Source organism: Cervus canadensis, chromosome 33, assembly GCF_019320065.1.
Source record: "Cervus canadensis isolate Bull #8, Minnesota chromosome 33, ASM1932006v1, whole genome shotgun sequence".
NCBI lineage: Eukaryota > Metazoa > Chordata > Mammalia > Artiodactyla > Cervidae > Cervus > Cervus canadensis.
In genome coordinates, this window is record NC_057418.1 from 18057943 (window position 1) to 18078882 (window position 20940).

A 20940-nucleotide genomic window follows, 5' to 3' on the forward strand; every position below is an offset into this window, starting at 1 on the left:
TAATTACTTTACAGTATTGTAGTGGTTTTTGCCATACATTGACATGAATCAGCCATGGATTTACATGTGTTCCCCATCCCGATCCCCCCTCCCACCTCCCTCTCCACCGGATCCCTCTGGGTCTTCCCAGGGCACCAGCCCTGAGCACTTGTCTCATGCATCCAACCTGGGCTGGTGGTCTGTTTCACCCTTGATAATATACATGTTTCGATGCTGATCTCTCAAAACATCCCATCCTCGCCTTCTCCCACAGAGTCCAAAAGTTATTTTTAAGAGGCTGCAGCATGGTCTACAATACACTGGCAACACAGGTATAGTTTGGGATCAGTGTATGGAGTAGTCCAATATTACTTAAAACTGGTGCCTCAATAAACACAAAACTGTCTTTAAGATCATCAGGAAATTTCATCTTAGTAAAAATGGAAAGGCACAGGTAATTCAGTTGCTAGAAACTGCTGACTATCTTAAAGCTACTATGTTTTTCTAGTTACTTTATAGGGGTGTGTTAACTACCCCTTTGTAGAAGGGAAGAAATGAACTCCTGGCATTAGGTAATTCATGTAAGGTAATACAATCATTCTGGCAGAATCTGCAGTCCAACCTGGGTTTATCTTATTGCTAATATTTGTTCTTCCTACTATACTATTATTTCCCTTCCCATTGCCTTCCAAATAGGTGCTTTCACCTAGAATATCGATAACAGTGAAGTAACTATAGAGAAGGATTTTTTTCTACCCAAAGATAAATGATAACCTGCTTTAATAATACAGAATATAGAGAACAGTTTGATAAATGAAATAAATGTTGGAAAAGATTTACTACTGGTTATAGGTTAAATTGTGCCTCCTAAAATTTGTATTGCTGAAGCCTTACTCAATGCCCATTTCTTCAGAGTAAACTTATTTGGGGAGTCTTTGCAGTGGTAATGAAGTTAGAATGAGGACATTGGGGTGGACTTTATTCCAGTATGACTGGTATCTGCATAAAAAGAGTAAATTTGGACAGAGAGACACATAGGAGGTGATGTGAAGACACGGGGAGGAGACAACCATCTGTAAGTCAACAGGTGAGGCCTAGAACACAGCCCTTCCTCATGGGTCTCAGAAGAAACAAACCTGCCCACATTTGAATTTTGGACTTCCAGTCTCCAGAACTGTGAGAGAATAAATTTCTGTTGTTTATGCCATCCAGTCAAAAGGAGTTTATTATGACAGCCTTAGCAAAAAAGTGCATTATCTTAAAAACACAAAGTTGCATGTTTATTTGCATAATCTTCCTAAATTATAATAATCAATTATTTAAGGATTAAAACTTTTAACATGTCAATACTACTCTAAACAAATCACCGTTGTGGTAAAAAAGGTAATATGAAATGAAGACAAATTAGCTTTTGCAGAGGAATAAAAGTGGAGTAAGAAATAGAGATAATTTGAATGTTGAATTTATGATCATTAAAATCTAAGATTAGGATGCCTAATCCAGAGCATAATTGAGTAGAAACAAAATTTAATGCCAGTTTATAATTAAAGAGTTAGCAATTTTCAGCATGAAAGAAAATACTACCAAATAAAATAGCCTAATTTTAACAAGAAAGACATAGGTTAGATTCTAATGTGTGTGTGTGTGTGTGTGTACACACACACACACATATATACATGCATACACAAATATATTAAAAATAAATTAAACAACAAAAGGAATTGTCATTTAAAAAATTTTTTAATAATATGCTGTAAAAATATTTAACAGCAAACTTTTAAAAATGGAATGAGATTTGTGAGAGGGTAACAGGCAAGAAGGCAGGGGTCTCCAATCGGAGGAAATAGGCTGCAAGTGTCAGATATTTTTCTCTCCCTTAACCAGCAGGAGGAAACAAACTACAAGTGTCAGATTTTTTTCCTTCTCCATACAGAATTAAAATGTTTATCTCTCTTTTTTTTTTTTTTAGAGTGAACTGTACTTTAATTTACTGGCATTGTCAATCTTTGAACAAGACACATGTTATTTTGTTTTTTTTCCATGAAAGGAGATGGTTTCCAACCTGCTATAATAAGTGCCCACAGCTTCACCTTGAACATGCAGCATTCAGGCTGTACTCAGGGTAGATTATTCCTTTTTCACTTTCACAGTTTTTATGCTGCTGTCAGAAGTTTTCATGGTGTTTGTGTTGAGTTCGGTCTTCAGTGCATCTCTGACTGCTTTTGCACAGATCTGGGAGTATCGGATCTAACTGAGTCCAGCCTGTCGCCAGGACGCCACCCCCGTCACGAGAGGCGGCACGTCTGGCCGGATCGCGAAAACCTGTCAACGTTGGCTCCGAGGTTTCTCTTAAAATTCTGTGTTGCCTGAAATACAAAGGATCATAAGAGACTACTACCAGCAGCTCTATGCCAATAAAATGGACAACTTGGATGAAATGGACAAATTCTTAGAAAAGTATAACTTTCCAAAACTGAACCAGGAAGAAATAGAAGATCTTAACAGACCCATCACAAGCAAGGAAATCGGCAAAGGAAATCGAAACTGTAATCAAAAATCTTCCAGCAAACAAAAGCCCAGGACCAGATGGCTTCACAGCTGAATTCTACCAAAAATTTAGAGAAGAGCTAACACCTACCTTACTCAAACTCTTCCAGAAAATTGCAGAGGAAGGTAAGCTTCCAAACTCATTCTATGAGGCCACCATCACCCTAATTCCAAAACCAGACAAAGATGCCACAAAAAAAGAAAACTACAGGCCAATATCACTGATGAACATAGATGCAAAAATCCTTAACAAAATTCTAGCAAACAGAATCCAACAACATATTAAAAAAATCATACACCATGACCAAGTGGGCTTTATCCCAGGAATGCAAGGATTCTTTAATATCCGCAAATCAATCAATGTAATACACCACATTAACAAATTGAAAGATAAAAACCATATGATTATCTCAATAGATGCAGAGAAAGCCTTTGACAAAATTCAACACTCATTTATGATTAAAACTCTCCAGAAAGCAGGCATAGAAGGAACATACCTCAACATAATAAAAGCTATATATGACAAAACCCACAGCAAGCATCACCCTCAATGGTGAAAAATTGAAAGCATTTCCCCTGAAATCAGGAACAAGACAAGGGTGCCCACTCTCACCACTACTGTTCAACATAGTGTTGGAAGTTTTGGCCACAGCAATTCAGAAGCAGAAAAAGAAGTAAAAGGAATCCAGATAGGAAAAGAAGAAGTGAAACTCTCACTGTTTGCAGATGACATGATCCTCTACATAGAAAACCCTAAAGACTCTACCAGAAAATTACTAGAACTAATCAATGAATATAGTAAAGTTGCAGGATATAAAATTAACACACAGAAATCCCTTGCATTCCTATACACTAACAATGAAAAAAACAGAAAGAGAAATTAAGGAAACAATACCATTCACCATTGCAACAAAAAGAATAAAATACTTAGGAGTATATCTACCTAAAGAAACAAAAGACCTATACATAGAAAACTATAAAACACTGATGAAAGAAATCAAAGAGGACACAAACAGATGGAGAAACATACCGTGTTCATGGATTGGAAGAATCAATATTGTCAAAATGGCTATTCTACCCAAAGCAATCTATAGATTCAATGCAATCCCTATCAAGCTACCAACGGTATTTTTCACAGAACTAGACCAAAGAATTTCACAATTTGTATGGAAATACAAAAAACCTCGAATAGCCAAAGTAATCTTGAAGAAAGAAGAATGGAACTGGAGGAATCAACCTGCCTGACTTCAGACTCTACTACAAAAGCCACAGTCATCAAGACAGTGTGGTACTGGCAAAAAGACAGAAATATAGATCAATGGAACAGAATAGAAAGCCCAGAGATAAATCCACGAACCTATGGACACCTTATCTTTGACAAAGGAGGCAAGGATATACAATGGAAAAAAGACAACCTCTTTAACAAGTGGTGCTGGGAAAACTGGTCAACCACTTGTAAAAGAATGAAACTAGAACACTTTCTAACACCATACACAAAAATAAACTCAAAATGGATTAAAGATCTAAATGTAAGACCAGAAACTATAAAACTCCTAGAGGAGAACATAGGCAAAACACTCTCCGACATAAATCACAGCAAGATCCTCTATGACCCACCTCCCAGAATATTGGAAATAAAAGCAAAACTAAACAAATGGGACCTAATGAAACTTAAAAGCTTTTGCACTACAAAGGAAACTATAAGTAAGGTGAAAAGACAGCCCTCAGATTGGGAGAAAATAATAGCAAATGAAGAAACAGACAAAGGATTAATCTCAAAAATATACAAGCAACTCCTGCAGCTCAATTCCAGAAAAATAAATGACCCAATCAAAAAATGGGCCAAAGAACTAAACAGACATTTCTCCAAAGAAGACATACAGATGGCTAACAAACACATGAAAAGGTGCTCAACATCACTCATTATTAGAGAAATGCAAATCAAAACCACAATGAGGTACCATTACACACCAGTCAGGATGGCTGCTATCCAAAAGTCTACAAGCAATAAATGCTGGAGAGGGTGTGGAGAAAAGGGAACCCTCTTACACTGTTGGTGGGAATGCAAACTAGTACAGCCACTATGGAAAACAGTGTGGAGATTCCTTAAAAAACTGGAAATAGAACTGCCATATGACCCAGCAATCCCACTTCTGGGCATACACACTGAGGAAACCAGATCTGAAAGAGACACGTGCACCCCAATGTTCATCGCAGCACTGTTTATAATAGCCAGGACATGGAAGCAACCTAGATGCCCGTCAGCAGATGAATGGATAAGGAAGCTGTGGCTACATATTACACCATGGAATTTTACTCAGCCGTCAAAAAGAATTCATTTTGAACCCAGTCCAATGAGATGGGGTGAAACTGGAGCCCCTTATACAGAGTGAAGTTTAAAAGCCAGAAAGATAAAGAACATTACAGCATACTAACACATATATATGGAATTTAGAAAGATGGTAACGATAACCCTATATGCAAAAAAAAAAAGAGACACAGAAATACAGAACAGACTTTTGAACTCTGTGGGAGAATGTGAGGGGATATTTCAAAAGAACAGCATGTATACTATCTATGGTGAAACAGATCACCAGCCCAGGTGGGATGCATGAGACAAGTGCTCCGGCCTGGTGCACTGGGAAGACCCAGAGGAATCGGGTGGAGAGGGAGATGGGAGGGGGGATTGGGATGGGGAATAAGTGTAAATCTATGGCTGATTCATATCAATGTATGACAAAACCCACTGAAATGTTGTGAAGTAATTAGCCTCCAACCAATAAAAAAATTAAAAAAAAAAAAAAAAAAAATTCTGTGTTGCCATGATGATACCTGGTTCCACCTGAACTTAACTTTCCTAACCTTGAGCTAACCAATGCGTTTTTCTTATGGAAATGTTTTTTTTTTTAAGCAATGTTAATGAAACTATGTATTTGCTTTGGAATTTGTCTTTCTTCAAAATGGTTACACCTAAGACTAACATTTTTCTTTTCTCAAACCTTGGGCTGATAATAATAGCTCAACAAACCAGTATTCATATCAATTGTTTCATGGCTGGGGGATGACACACCTGTGCCATCCTATCTCAAAAAATGTGTATTGTGGGAGAGGGGCCTGGTGAAACTCCATCAGCCTTGAGGTGTCTCTTATCTGATTAACAGCTTTCTAACAAACATAAAACATCCGGCTAAAGACTAGCGGGTGGGTGGGGGGGGTGGGTGTTGGCACTCTTTCTGCTCCCTTCTGATGTCTGTGTCAGAAGCTTTGTCTATCTCTTTTATACTTTAATAAAACTTTATTACACAGAAGCTCTGAGCGATCAAGCCTCATCACTGGCCCTGGATTGAATTCCTCTCCTCTGGAGGCCAAGAATCCCAGCATCTTTCATAGCTCAGCAACAAACTTCGACTTGTTACAGGCAAGTTACAGAGACTTCTGCCTGTAAAAGCAACAACTTAAAAAATGGCAAAATACATGAACAACGTTTTTTGGATGTTGAACAAAAGGCAGTACAGAACAGATATCTCTGAGAAAAGAAAAAAAGACAAAGGGAACAATATGAATGCCATGGATTTCCGCCTGTAGAGAATTTCTGAACCGTGACACAGGGATGGAATTCCAAATAGCATCCAACGGTGTCTCTGATTGAGAAACTAGAAATACAAATATAGGGGGAATAAACTGACTAGAATTTGTAGGGCCTAATTCTAGAGAGGAGAAAGTTATATGGAGAGGTCCATAAATCTTCATAAAGGTCTCTTAGATGCTTTGGTTTCATGCCTATCTGTGGATGTATAAATTGGAATTTGACAGAGCCATATCACAAACAAATGACAAGAAAAGAGAAATTTCTAAAAATTGTAAGCCAAAGAATTAGCACAGCTCACAGAGAGCTGGGAAACATTTGAGTTTCCACAAAATAGAATGAGAAGATCTTATTTAATACATGAAGCAACCAGGAGAAAATGTAGAGGGATCATTGCTCAGTCGTGGGGCTAACCTAGCTCTACAGTAAAAGCTACTGTGGCATGCTCTTATAAACCTTCAAGATAAACCTCAAAAGGGACAAGCTAACCAATAAAGAGCTGCTACAAAGAAAAATCCCAAACTTTCTTGAAAACAATGTAAATACAATGTCTACCATCCAAACAAAAATCAATAGATACAAAAGTCAATTTTTTCTATATACTATCAATGAACAATTGAAACTTACAATTGAAAAGTTTTTAAATACACCATCCAAAATATCACCCCCCATTAAAAAAAAAAACTTATGTATAAATCTAATGAAATGTATAAGATCTGTATTTGGAAACTACAAAACATTGGTAAAAGAAATTAAAGACCTAATTACATTTTAAAAATCTATTTGGCTACACTGGGCCTTAGTTGTAGCACTTGGGATCTTTGTTGCCACATGCAGGATCTAGTTCCCTGACCAGGGATCAAAACCATGCCCCCTGCATTGGGACCATGGAGTTTTAACCACTGAACCACCAGGAAAGTCTGCACAAAGACCTAATTAAATGGAAATGTATTCCATGTTCACAGACGGAAAGACTTAATAGTGTTGATATGTCAATTCTCCTGAACTTGATCTACAGATTCCATGCAATCCTAATCAAAATTACAGCAAGCCATTCTGTAGATTCAATAAATTGATTCTAAAATACATATGAAAGGGCAAAAGACCAAGAAAAGCCAACACAATACTGAAGAAGAACAAACTCGGGGGACTCACGCTACACTATCTCAAGATTAGTATAAAGCTATAGCGATCAACACAGTGTGATACCGTACAACAACAGACACAGATTAGTGGACCTAAATAAAGAGCCCAGAAGTAGATCTGTGCAAATACAGTCAACCTATTTTTGATTAAGGCAATTCAAAGAAGACAGGATAGTATTTTCAACAAATGGTGCTGGGAAAACTGGACACTCATATGCAGTCCATGGGGTTGCAAAGAGTCGGACATGACTGAGCACCTTCACTGTCACTTTCAAATGCAGAAGGAAAAACAAAAACCTAGATACAGACCTTATACCAGACAAAAATTAACACAAAATGGATTATAGACCTGAAAATAAAGTGCAAAATTATAAAACTTCTAGAAGATAACATATGAGAAAATCTAGATCATCTTGGATTTGGGGAAGAGTTTTTAAATTAAAAAACCATAAGCACAACCCAGGAAAGGAAAAAGTGGTAAACTGGGTTGAATTAAAATTAAAAGTTTTTCATGGTAAAAGACACTACTAAGAGAATAAAAAGACAAATCATAGACGGGGAGGAAATGTTTGCAGATAATATATCTCTTAAGAATTTGTATATGAAATACACAAAGAATTCTTAAAAATCAGTAACAAGGAAATAACCAACTAAAAATAGAGAAAAGAACTGAGCAGACATGCAATTAAAGATGTTATACAGATGGCAAATAAGTATTTACAGAAATACTCAACATAATTTATTTTTAGAGCATTGCAAGTTAAAACAGTGAAATACCATGGCACACCTATTAGAATGATTAAAATCCAAAAAAATGGACAAAACCAGAACTGTTGTACTGGGCTACATCTATTGCAGAAGAGATGGAGCTCTTTATTGCAAAATTTAGTCTTAAATTGAAGAAAGTAGGGAACACCACTAGGCCACTCAAGTATGACTTAAATCAAATCCCTTATGATTATACAGTGAAGGTGACAAATAGATTCAAGGGATTACATCTGGTAGACAGAGTGCCACAGTCAGTTTCAGATCTTGTTTTTGTTGACTGCATAGAGCTTTTCTATCTATGGCTGCAAAGAACGTAATCAATCTGATTTCAGTATTGACCATCTGGTGATGTCCATGTGTATAGTCAACTCTTATGTTGTTGAAAAATGGTGTTTGCTATGACCACGTGTTCTCTTGACAAAACTCTGTTAGCCTTTGCCCTGCTTCATTTTGTATTCCAAGGCCAAATTCGCCTGTTATTCTGGATATCCCTTGACTTTCTTCTTTTGCATTCCAATTCCCTATGATGAAAATGACATTTTTTTCTGGTGTTAGTTCTAGAAGGTGCTGTCGGTCTTCACAGAACAGGTCAACTTCAGCTTCTTAAGCATCAGTGCTTGGAGTATAGACTTGGATTATTGTGATATTGAATGGTTTTCCTTGGAAAAAAAACTGAGATCATTCTGTCACTTTTGGAGAGTGCACCCAAGTACTGCATTTCTTGAGCTTCTCAGGTGGCGTTATTGGTAAAGAACCCACCTGCCAAGGCAGGAGACGCAAGAGACACAGGTTCTGATCCTTGGTCAGGAAAGTTCCCTGGAGGAGGAAATGGCAACCAATACCAGGATTCTTGCCTGGAGAATCCCATGGACAGAAAAACCTGGCAAACCACAGACTATAGGATTGCAGAGTTGGACACGACTGAAACTGCACGACACACACTGCATTTCTTACTCTTTTTTTGACTGTGAGGACTACTCCATTTCTTCTGAGGGATTCTTGCCCACAGTAGTAGATGCAATGGTCATCTGAATTAAAATCACCCATTCCCATCCATTTTAGTTCACTGATTCCTAAAATGTTGGTGTTCATTCTTGCCATCTCCTGCTTGACCATATCCAATTTTCCTTGATTTGTGGACCTAACATTCCAGGTTCCTATACAATATTGTTCTTCACAGCATTGGACTTTAGTTTTACCACAAGACACATCTACAGCTGAGCATCATTTTTGCTTTGGCCCAGCCACTTCCATTCTTACTAGAGCTATTAGTAATTGTCCTCTGTTCTTCCCCAATAGCATATTGAACACCTTCTGACCTGAGGGGGCTCTGGTGTCATATCTTTTTGCATATCTACATGGGGTTCTTCAGGCAAGAATACTGGAGTGAGTTGCCATTTCATTCTCCAGTGGCCCCTGTTTTGTCAGAACTCTTCGATATGACCCATCCATCTTGGGGGGCCCTGCATGGCATGGCTCATAGCCCCTTCATGATGAGAAAGCTGTGATCCACGAAGAGGTGGTTTTTAATACCGTTCTACAATAAAACAAACCAGAGCTCTTTGGAGAAATGACTGATTTTTTCATTAGGGCTTTTTCAGTCTCTTCTGCAGTAGATGTAGCCCAGTACAACAGTTCTGTCCAATTATAAATATGAAAAACTATAGGAATACCTTAATGACATTGCCAATTCAGTTCCAGGCTATCAAAATAAAACAAATATCAAAATAAGGCAAATTTAAAAAACAATTTAAATACCTTAAACATACTGTATTGCTAAAAACGCTGACCATCATCTGTACCTTCACCAAGTCATAACTTTTTTGCTGGTGGAGAGTCTTGCCTTGATGCTGATGACTACTGACGTATTAGGATGGTGGCTGGTAAAAGCTGGAGTGGCTGTAGCAATTTCTTAAAAAAAAAAGACAACAGTGAAATTTTCCACGTCAACTGACTCTTTCCTGAACAACATTTCTGAAGCATGCAATGCTATTTGATAGCCTTTGACCCACGACAGGGCTTCTTTCAAAACTGGAGCCAATCTTCTCAAGCCCTGTTGCTGCTTTATCAATTAAGTTTATGTAATATTCTAAATATCCTCTTGTCATTTCAGCAATCTTCATGACATCTTGCCAGGAGTAGATTCTATTTCAAGAAACCACCTTCTTTGTTTATCCATAAGAAACAGCTCCTCATCGGGAAAGTCTTACCAAGAGATTGAAGCAACTGAGTCACATCTTCAGGCTCCACTTCTCATTTGAGTTCTCTTGCTATTTCCACCATATCTGCTGATACTTCTTCCACTGAAGACTTGAACCCCTCAAAGTCATCCATGAAGGCTGGAATCAGCTTCTCCCAAACTTTTGTTAATATTGATATTTTGACCTATTTCCATGAATCACAAATGTTCTTAATGGCATCCAAGATAGTGACTCTTTCCCAGAAGGATAAAAAATATAATAATAATGAAAAAGTTTGAAGTATTGCAAGAAGTATCAAAATGTGACACAGAGACATGAAGTGAGCAAACACTTTATAAATGGCACCAACAGATGTGTTTAACACAAAGTTGCCACAAATCCTCAACGTAAGAAAAAAAAAAAAAAAGTAACATCTGCAAAGCTCAACAAAGTGAAGTGCAATAAAGCAAGGTATACCCGTATGTGTGTTGAAGGTTAGGGAGAATGCCAGCAAAGTTAATGCTTTCTAGATTAAAGGGGATGCCTACAGCTGACATTTCCACTCTTCCCTCTCCTCCCTTATTCTACTGAATGCAGATGTGATGATTAGAACAGCAGCTGTAGCCTTGAGGGAAAAGCTAAGAAAATACAATGGCACCTTAACTGATATACACAAGCTTTGAACCATTACCCCTATCACCTACCTTTGAACTTTTTGTAGTACAAAAACTAACCCTTATTTGTTTAAGCAATTGCTTGCTATGTTTTCTGTTAACTTGCAGCCTGTTGCCATGTCCTCCTCCAGGGGATCTTCCCAACCCAGGGATCGAACCCAGGTCTCCTGCATTGCAGGAGGATTCTTTACCAGTTGAGCTACCAGGGAAGCTCAACCTGCAGTCTAGGCATTCCAAACTGCTTCTCAAACAGTCCACATTTTTTGGAGGGGTGAGATCCTCCTTCCTACTGTTCATACTGTTTCTATTACTTAACGATCAGAGTCCAAGTCACTATAACTAATGCAATTTTAAACTATTAAAGAGATATAAGGAAAGGAACAGGTGCCAAGAGAAAGAATTAAAAAGTAGTTAAGAAAGACATGTGGGACTTCCCTGGTGGTTCAGTGGTTAAGACTCCTCAATCCCCACTGCAGGGGCATGGGTTTGATCCTTGGTCGGGGACCTAAGATCTACATGCCATGGGGAATGGCATCAATAAATAAATCAATATTTTTTAAAAAGAAGAAGAAATACTTGTAAGAAGAGACTTAACAAATAGATGCCAACCTGAAAAAGGGTTGAAGGAATGCTCTCCCACCTGCCTCCTGCCACCCTATCTCATCCCTAACATGAAATAACTATGCTGTAAATATAGGAGGGAACGGTTTTCCTGCAAAGGACCTGAGAAAAGGTGTAGGGTCTAGAGATCTGGACAGAACAGATCTTGAGAGAACTATGTACCCACCAACTGACTTGGAGGTAAAAGATGGGAGCACCATTCGGGAATAAAATAGACTGAAATATTTCTTCCTATAGTCAAGTTTTTGTTTGCTTTGCTTTGTTTTGCTTTTTTAATGATAAGAACCAGGAGTCCTCTGGATCCTCACCCTTTAACCCTAAGTGAAGAAACTTACCCCTCCACAAAATCTGCCATATTACACAATATCCCATGAGTGTCCTTCCATTTAGAGGAGATTTTGGATAAATATAAGCAACTTCAGCAGGGATCCAGCACAGTTGCCTCTACAAATCAACATAAGCTTTATTCATAAAAATAGTCACCTAAAGATTACCAGACACTTGAGGAAAACTTTTAGCATTAAAAAACAGATTGCTACGGGGGAAGGGACAAAAAGTTAATGCAAGACAAAAACAATTTTTAATCAATTCTATTTAATGTCCTCAGAAAGATTTAAATATAAATTATCCATACAGGAAGAAAAACCAGCTCTAGAAAAAAAGAAATCAGAGAATAACAGAAAAATGTGGGAGATTAAAACTGTCAAAAAAAAATTTTTTTTAGTATATGAAGTAAATAATGGAATGGGTAGTATTAAAAACAAAACAGTGATCTGGAAACATAGTCAGGGAAAACTATCCAAACAAAAGGTGGAAAACACAGGAGAAATGCTAAGAGATACTCACATAAAAGCAGAAGGTACATATGAGTAAGATATGTCAGAGGAAAGACCAGAGAAAATAGAGAGGAGGAAATAAAGAAACAATAGTAAGTTTCCATTAGTAAAAAAATAATAATAATTCCTGGAATCCAAAAAGCCAACCAATTGTCAAATCAGGAGAACAGCAACAACAAAAGACTCAGATACAAGCTGGTAAAATAACATAAGGAAAAGTTTTTAAGCTTCAAGGAGGAAAAAAAAAAGTGCCTACAAAGAAATGGGCTTACTTTGACATGAGAATTATCAACGGCAACTGGTGCTAGACGGTACTGAGGCAGTGCCTTCAAAGTGAACATTATTTTCAGACTAGAATACTCTACCAGATGACTAATCAAATGTGAAAGCAAGATGAAGACCTTTTCAGGCATTTAAGAACTCAGGTAGCTTATCTCTCACTTGCTGATCAAATGAAAGGGCTAAGATATTCAAGAAAGCGGAAAATGTGGAATCCTAAACAACGCAACTAACACAGAAGTCCAATTAAAAACAACAAGAATAATATAAATCCCAGATGGCTGTGTTCAGAAAGATATATATCAATATTAGTGAAAATTAGAACAAAACCCCCAAATCTTCAAGGAACAGAATGTTTTCAAAAAGTGAGGAATTTGCGTTCATCAGATAGTTCATTTGAGCTAGGAAATTTTGAGGATCAATGTGCTCTTCCTGTTTTTAAAAAGTAACTAGAAAGTTTAAAACAAGGTGTATAAGAACATTGCCACTCAAATATAAAGTAAAATGAACTCCGATATCATTTTAAACAAAATCTGAGCATGATTTATAGTGTAAAAGAACTTTTCCTCCTGGTACACAGGTTTCATGTCACAGAATTATATTTCTAAACTTTTTAATTAGTGTAATTGCACTACTTGGTTCTGCAATAATTATTTCCCAATCATAATAGTAAAAATAACAACAAGTAAAACTTATTTAACACTTAACATATGTCCTATCCTAAGCTCTTTAGATTTCAACAGTAGCACAGTAAAGTTAAGTGACTTGCCCAAGGTCACGCACTGGTTGGTGAAGTTAGACATTCTGGCTCTAGAATCCCTGCTCTTAAACATTGGCTATGGGGCTTCTCATTATTCTGTCTGTTAACTTACAATTCTTCGAATCAATCTATCAGCCTAAAACAAAATGGCATAGTAACAATTATAAAACAAAATACAAATTATGTAGACCTTAACATAGAAACAATGATTAACCAAAGTAAGGAAAAGGAAAGGAATGTGTAGGTGTTATTTTTCTTAACTTTTTATATATACGTGGGCTCCCCAGGTGGCGCTGGTGGTAAAAACCTGCCTGACAATCCAGAGACATAAGAGACACAAGTTCTGTCCCTGGGTTGGGAAGATCCCCTGGAGGAAGGCACGGCAACCTACCCCAGTATTCCTTCCTGCAGAATCCCATGGACAGAGGAGCCTGGGGAGGGGGCCACAGTTCATAGGGCCGCAAAGCATCAGACACGACTAAAGTGACTTAGCACGCACACATGCAACTTTCTATATAAAAGAAGTATAATACAGAAATTTCTATAAAATAGAAAGTCAACAGTAAACTACATGAGTATAATAGAAAATAATAATATTTATTATTAAATATTATTTAATAATAATATAATGTAATAAATAATAAATATAATTAATATTATATTTAATATAAATTATATAATTAATTAATATTAATAATATAATAAAAATCAGCAGGGAGGAGAGAGAGAATGAACCTGAGCTAAATTTCTCATATTTCACAGTAAGCAAGATAGTTAATTTTATAGGTATACAGCAGTTGTCAGTAGACATTGTCTAATTTTAAAGCGTAACATATAATTCATGTGGCAACTCTCAGAAAACTTAAAAACAGAAAAAGTCAAGTTGATACATTAAGAAATTCAGAAGACTATCTGAATTTGGGAGACTTCAGAAAAACTAAAAATAGAAAAGGAGGGGGACTCGGGAAAGGGAAGAACTTTGTTTTTAACCATCTTAATTTTTATTAAAATTATCAGATAGTACTTTATTATGAAAATGACTATGTAATACTACTAATAATAGAATATCCTATAAAGAAAGGCATAATCGATGAGCGTACCTTTCAATTCTGGCATGGTAACACAAAAGGACAATAAATGGTACCAGACTATAAAACTCAGTTGGTACAAAAAGAGGAACAAGGATGCCATATAAACATATTACAGAACACTCACGCTTTTTGCTGATTCTTTGTTTCCACATCACTATGGACTAAATGGCCCACTTTGTCATATAAACTTCCCCGGGGACCTTTCATCCACTTTAGACAACCACTGAGCCACACACTGTCCCGTCCCCTACTCTGCACATTTCATTAAAGAAAGGGCTGCCTACATTCACACACGGGCCGGAGTCTACACTTGGCATCACTTTTTCAGGGAATAAATTGGCAGCCCTTATTCTCTGGTGGTTTAGATGGTAAAGAATCTGCCTGCAATGCAGGAGACCTGGGTTGGGTTCCTGGGTGGGGAAGATGCCCTGGAGAAGGGAACAGCTGCCCACTCCAGTATTCTTGCCTGAAAAATTCCATGGACAGAGGAGCCTGGCGGGCAACAGTCTATGGGGTTGCAAAGAGTCAGACACAACTGAGCAACTAACACTACTATTACTACTACTGAAATGTAAAACACGGCTACTCTTTGACCTAACGATTTCACTTCTCAGAATCTACCCTGCAAGGACATTCCCAAATGCTCAAAGAGAACATTATACAAGGACTTTCAATTAAGTTATTACTGTTTACAACAGAAGAAGACGGAAAGCAATCTAAATGCACACTGGTGGATACAGAACATTTCCTTACCATTTAGAAAATGAAATACATCTACATGGAGTAACACTAAAAAGTTTTTGCAACATGTTGCAGAGCAAGAAGAGGCAAGAAGTAGAATAATATATTATACAAATTGTGTGTGAGATAAACAGACACGTCATTTATTGGTACACGTGGGCTTAGGGTGAAAGGAGGAAACACGTTTTTACTTTTGTACATGTTTTTGCCTTTTTTTTTTTTTTTCGGGCCAGCATGTATTGTTTTTGTATTTTAAGAAATCGGATCATATCTCAACTGACAAATTATGCTGTGCTTAGTCGCTCAGTCGTGTCCGACTCTTTGTGATCCCGTGGGCTACAGCCCGCCAGGCTCCTCTGTCCACGGGGAGTCTCCAGGCAAGAATACTGGAGTGGGTTGCCATGCCCTCCTCCAGGGGATCTTCCCAACCCAGGGATCGAACCCAGTTCTCCCGCAAGGCAGGCGGATTCTTTACCTTCTGGGACACCAAGGAAGCCACATATTCGGGGCTTTGGGGGGGAAATTCGAAAAGAGAAAACGCTCACCGTCTTGCCATTAGTTCAGTCTCAAATGGAAAAGAAGAAAAACAAAATACACCAAGCAGCATGCTGCCGTTTAGGATTAGCGACAAGGCTAGCTTTACCGGTTGGGTCATTTTTTTAGTGAATCGGGGCAGGGCACAAAAGGAGGGCACAAAACAGTCTCGGGGAAGATGAGGAGCAAAACCCAGGAGCGGCGGGGCCCAGCGAACCCGGGGAGGCCCTCGGAGAGGACGCAGGTGGCCAGGCGGGCGGAGGCCCGAGCGCCTGGGCAGCGGGGGCAAGACACCCGGTCCCGGGTGTGTGGGAAAGCCCCCGGAGGGGCAGAGACCGAACGGACGGGGGGCCGGGGACGCCGCCCCCACCAGGGGAACCTGTCGGGAGCCGCACGCCGGGCTGGTGGCGACAGCTGGGCGCCCAGACCAGGGTCAGCCCGGGGCGCCCGGGCAGTCCGGGCGGCGGGCGAAGCCCGAGATCCGGGCCGAGCGCCCGGGCAGCCGCGGCGGCGACAGCTGGAGCCCGCCCCAGGCCGAGGCCGGGGCCGCGGGGAGCAGGGCGGCACAGCAGCCCGCGTACCTTCCCAGGAGAGCTCTCCTCCCGGCTCCCGCTTCAGGAACTTGTACCAGAACGTGTCCACGCGGCCCGGCTCCGCCCCGTCCTGCGCCGCCTCCTCGGCCGCCAGCTCCACCTCCCCGAGCCACAGGCCCGGCTCCTGCAGCGCCAGCGCGCCCGCGCCCGCCGCCGTGCCCGCCGGCCTCAGACGCACGGCCCCGCGCGGCTCCCAGCGCCCCAGCTCGGGCCGGGACCCCACGACCAGCAGCTCCGGCCCGGCCCCGGCCACGGCGGGCGACACCACCACCCCGAAGCGGAACCGCATGGCGGCGGCGGGCGGCGCGACTCCGGGTCCCCCGTGTCCCTGCGACCGGCGGACGCGGCCCGAGCGCTAGGCGGGCGCGGCGATTGGGTCCCGGGCGCCGGCGGGGACACGTGCGAGGCTGCACCTTTTTTGGGCTGCATCACGCGGCCCAGGAGCCCCGAGCCTGATCCAGGCCGGGGCCTCTGGCCGCGCGCGCCCGGAGAAGGAGGCTGCGCCAGGCCTGCGGCCTCTTCTAGCGGCTCCGCCGGTGGCTGGGCACCGGGAGAAAGCAAAAACAAGGGTTAGGAAAGCAAAGCAAACTCCCCATAAACTCCGAGATTTTCCAGTGACCTTTCCAAAAGACTCGAAATTATTTTTGTGAGTACAGGAATAATGTGGTCTTTTCTATCAGAGAATATAATCTACCTCCTTCCTAGGAAACCCACGCCATTATGTAGTCTTAAATTCCTGTCCTGCATGGCAAATGGAAGGGAAAAGGGTGGAAATAATGACAGGTTTCCTCTCCTTGGGCTCCAAACTCACTGCGGACCGTGACTGAGGCCATGAAATCAGAAGAGGGTTGTTTCTTGGCAGGAAAGCTATGACAAACCTAGACAGTGTGTGGGAAAGCGGAGACATTACTCTGCCCACAAAGGCCATTTTAGCCAAGGCTGTGGTATTCCAGTGGTCACTTCGGTTGAGAGCTGGACCTGGACCATAAGGAAGGCAGAACCCAAAGCCAGAATGCCTTCAAACTGTGGTGCTGGACCAGACTCCTGAAAGTCCCTTGGACAGCAAGAAGATCAAACCAGTCAATCTTAAGGGAGATCAACCCTGAATATTCACGGGAAGGACTGATGCTGAAGCTGATATTTTGGTCATCTGAAGCGAACAGATGACTCATTGGAAAAGTCCCTGGTACTGGGAAAGATTGAGGGCAGAAGGAGAAGAGGGCATCAGAGGATGAGATGGCTGGATGGCATGACCGATGCAACGGACATGACCTTGGACAAATGTCCGGAGATAGTGAGGGACCGAAATGCCTGGCATGCTGCAGTCCATGGGGTCGGAGAGAATCTGACAGGACTGGGTGACTGCGCAACAACAGCAAAAGTTCCTGTAACCAAGCTGCACGTGTTTGTAGGTCTCCCGCAATGCAAGCAGATTCTTTACCGACTGAGCCACCAGGGAAGCCCCTCCCCCAGCTAGCTGCTTCATTTGTTCCCGGCCACCTCACTTGGCAGCTGCTTCACTTGAATTAGCCGATCGCGCTGGGTTGTGTCACCACGCTCCCGTCAATCCGAGTTGTTGTTCACTCCCCCAGTCCTGTGTGAGTCTTCAGGATCCCATGGGCTGCAGCCCGCCAGGACTCCCGGTCTCTCACCACCTCCCAGAGTGAGGTGCAGCATGTCAGGTAGAAACACCCAGGGGAGCGGACTTCCCACTCAGTGTGATTGCCCGTCAGACTGCTGTCACGTGTTTTTCTCATTCTCCCCGGCATGAGCCGGATTATATTTCCAACAATTTGGGGGCTCGTCGGGGATCCACATCACCTGGAGAGGTCAAATGAACTATGCACACCTCCCCCACCCCCCCAACCCAGGGCCCCACCCCCTCCCCAGGAGATGCTCCCACTGTTTCCTTCAGGTAGCTTCAGGGGAGGGGAAATCTGCGCTCCCTTGGACTGACAGTGGGCTTCAGGTCTGAAGTTGATCTGCAACACAGGGGAAGGGCCCAGACAAGCACCCCAGAAACCAGGTAACTTTGTGCAAGGAGCAAGGCAAGAAACGCCGCAAGAGGTGACAAAGTATTTCCTTGGATCAGGTCATCTCAGAAGCTGTCTGTGTGTGCCTGAGATGTGTCCTGAACACGAGGCGAGTGTGGAGTCCTGATCCAAGCTTCCACTAATATCCTTTGGTGACTTCCTATGGCACAAGGCAGTCCTTTTGGACCTATCAGGGGCTTATACTGACCTACCAGTAGCTAAGAAGCACCTCTTCTGGGGATATTTCTCCCAGGAGGGAAACAGCAGGGGACAGAATTGAAGCGACTAACGCAGTGCTAACTTCAGTCGTGTCTGATTTTGCAACTTATGGACTGTAGCCTATCAGGCTCCTCTGATTCTCCAGGTAAGAATACTGGAGTGGGTTGCCATGCCCTCCTCCAAGAATCAGATGATAGGGATGGGTAGTAAGAATTCTTCTTTAGGCAAGAAGGATTCCGAGGGGAGAAAGATTCCCCTAGACAGTCCTCTAGGACGCATGCTCCAACACTGGGGAGATAATCCTAGAACAAAAGGGAAAAAGAAACAACAGATGATAAAGTATTGCTGTTTCGTCTGGACTCAAGAACCTATATTGAAACCATCAGTATTTTGGCCTAAGTTTCAGTTGGATGAAGATTTGATCTGCCAATTGCGTAAAGAATATGTTAATGACATGAGCCCAGTTGCCCAGGAAGAAATAGATTATGCTCTTTGTTGGAGAAAGGGGCCAGTGGTTCTATTCCCCTTAAAGGCAGAACTAGGTAAAGAAAGGAGAAGGAAAATAATAAATGGGATCCTATAACTGTTTGCCTCATCCTTATAACCCAGGAGACCTACAGCCTGAACTGCCCAGGAACAGCCTGAACTGCCTCCGATAGAAGAGGAAATAAGAACAGAAGAGAGGGAACGCGAGCTGGCCGCCATGCCTCAGCACCCTCTCCAGCACTGTTTCCCTCCCTTCCTCCGTTGAGGAAGGATATAGAACAATGTAAAACGGACATTCAGATTTTACCCTTCCCCCCCAAAAGAGAGAAACCTCAGGCCCTCTACCTCCTCTGAGAAGTTCCCCTAGGAGGAGGGGGAACTGGATTTGTGGACATCCTCCCTACCAGCTCCAAGGTTCAAGAATTGAAGAAAGAACTGAAGCCCCTATTAGAGGATCCAACTGGGGTTGCAGACCAGCTAGATCAACTTTTAGGCCCTGAAATTTTCACATGGGCCGAGCTTATGTCTATCTCAGGTGTTGTGTTTTCTGGCTAGGAAAGATCAGTGATTTGGAGAGCAGCGATGGCTGGCCGATTGGAAAAGGGAATACCCAGCTGGCCCAAATGTCTTAGTAGCTGAAGTGAAATTCCCTAAAAATGGGATAACAGTCCTGAACACAGGAACCTAATTATAAAAGGGATCAGAGAGTCAGTTTCCAGATCCCAAAATATTACTAAGGCCTTTGACATCCATCAAGGAAAAGATGAAGGGCTGGTTGAACTTCTGAGTAGGTTAAAAGACCAAATAAGAAAATACTCTGGATTGAATTTAGATGATCCTCTTGGCCAAGATATGTTAAAGTTGCATTTTGTAACTAATAGTTGGCCAGATATTTCTAACAAGTTACAGAAATTAGACAATTGGAAATGTAGAAGTTTAGAAAAATTGAGAGAAGCCAGAAGATATATATGTACGTAGAGATGAAGACAAGCAAATAAATAATTAAACTTCCTTGGGACCAAACTTCCTTGGACCAAGTGCCTCACAATTGCTCTTCTCAGAATCAGAACTGCCCTTCATAAGGATACTGGATTATCCCCATATGAGATGCTGTACAGGTTACCATATTTGAGTCAAATTGCTGACCTGCCAAGCATGGAAACTAAAGACCAATTTCTGAGAAATATATATTTGGCCTCTCCTCTACTCTGCCTTCTCTTAAGTTGCAGGGCCTTTTGGCTCAGGCTCCATCCTTGGATCTCCCATACATCCTCATCAGTCTGGTGATCATGTCCCGAGAAAAACCTGGAAGGAAGACAAACTCAGATTGGCCTGGGAAGGACCTGATAAGCTGCTGCTCATGAAGAAAACAGCTGCCCGCACCGCAAAGTAAGGTTGGACTCATTACAGGAGAATCAAAGGGACTCCATCCCCTAACAAAAAAGAACAATGAACTGTGGTCCAACACTCCAGTCCTACAAAGCTGTCTTTGAAAAGACTCTAATATCCCTCTTGGTGATTCTGTATACCAAGATGCCTTTTGTTGGGGGCAGCCCTTATCAGGTCAACTTAATTATTAATGTGACCATGAGCATGTGACCCTAACTGTGAAATTTGATGCTTTCCAGGTCTTGCCTTATCGTGACCTACACAGCCTAAAACAGCTATCTGAAGACCATAAGTACCTTTGTCCTGAACCATATCAGGCATGAAAGGAAATGATCCATGCCAACTCCCCTGCTGTAGTTGGGCCGAAGTATGGTAGACTACCCAGGGTGGGTTACATGGCTAAACCATATAAAGCAGCTCCCACCCTCAGTTCAGTTCAGTTCAGTTCAGTAGCTCAGTCGTGTCTGACTCTACGACCC

At 41.4% G+C, this 20940-nt stretch overlaps 1 protein-coding gene and 1 pseudogene across 1 annotated transcript in view; both read right to left on the bottom strand.

The window, feature by feature from the left end:
* EPM2A (EPM2A glucan phosphatase, laforin) overlaps positions 1-16725 on the bottom strand; it is a 106592-nt gene extending 89867 nt beyond the window's left edge. Inside the window, exon 1 of the mRNA XM_043457325.1 lies at positions 16323-16725. Within this exon, the coding sequence (XP_043313260.1) occupies positions 16323-16623 (301 nt within the window). The 5' untranslated portion in view covers positions 16624-16725. The remainder of the gene's footprint in view (positions 1-16322) is intronic.
* On the bottom strand, positions 1933-9821 carry LOC122434111 (annotated as a pseudogene).
* Positions 16726-20940: the final 4215 nt, after the last annotated feature.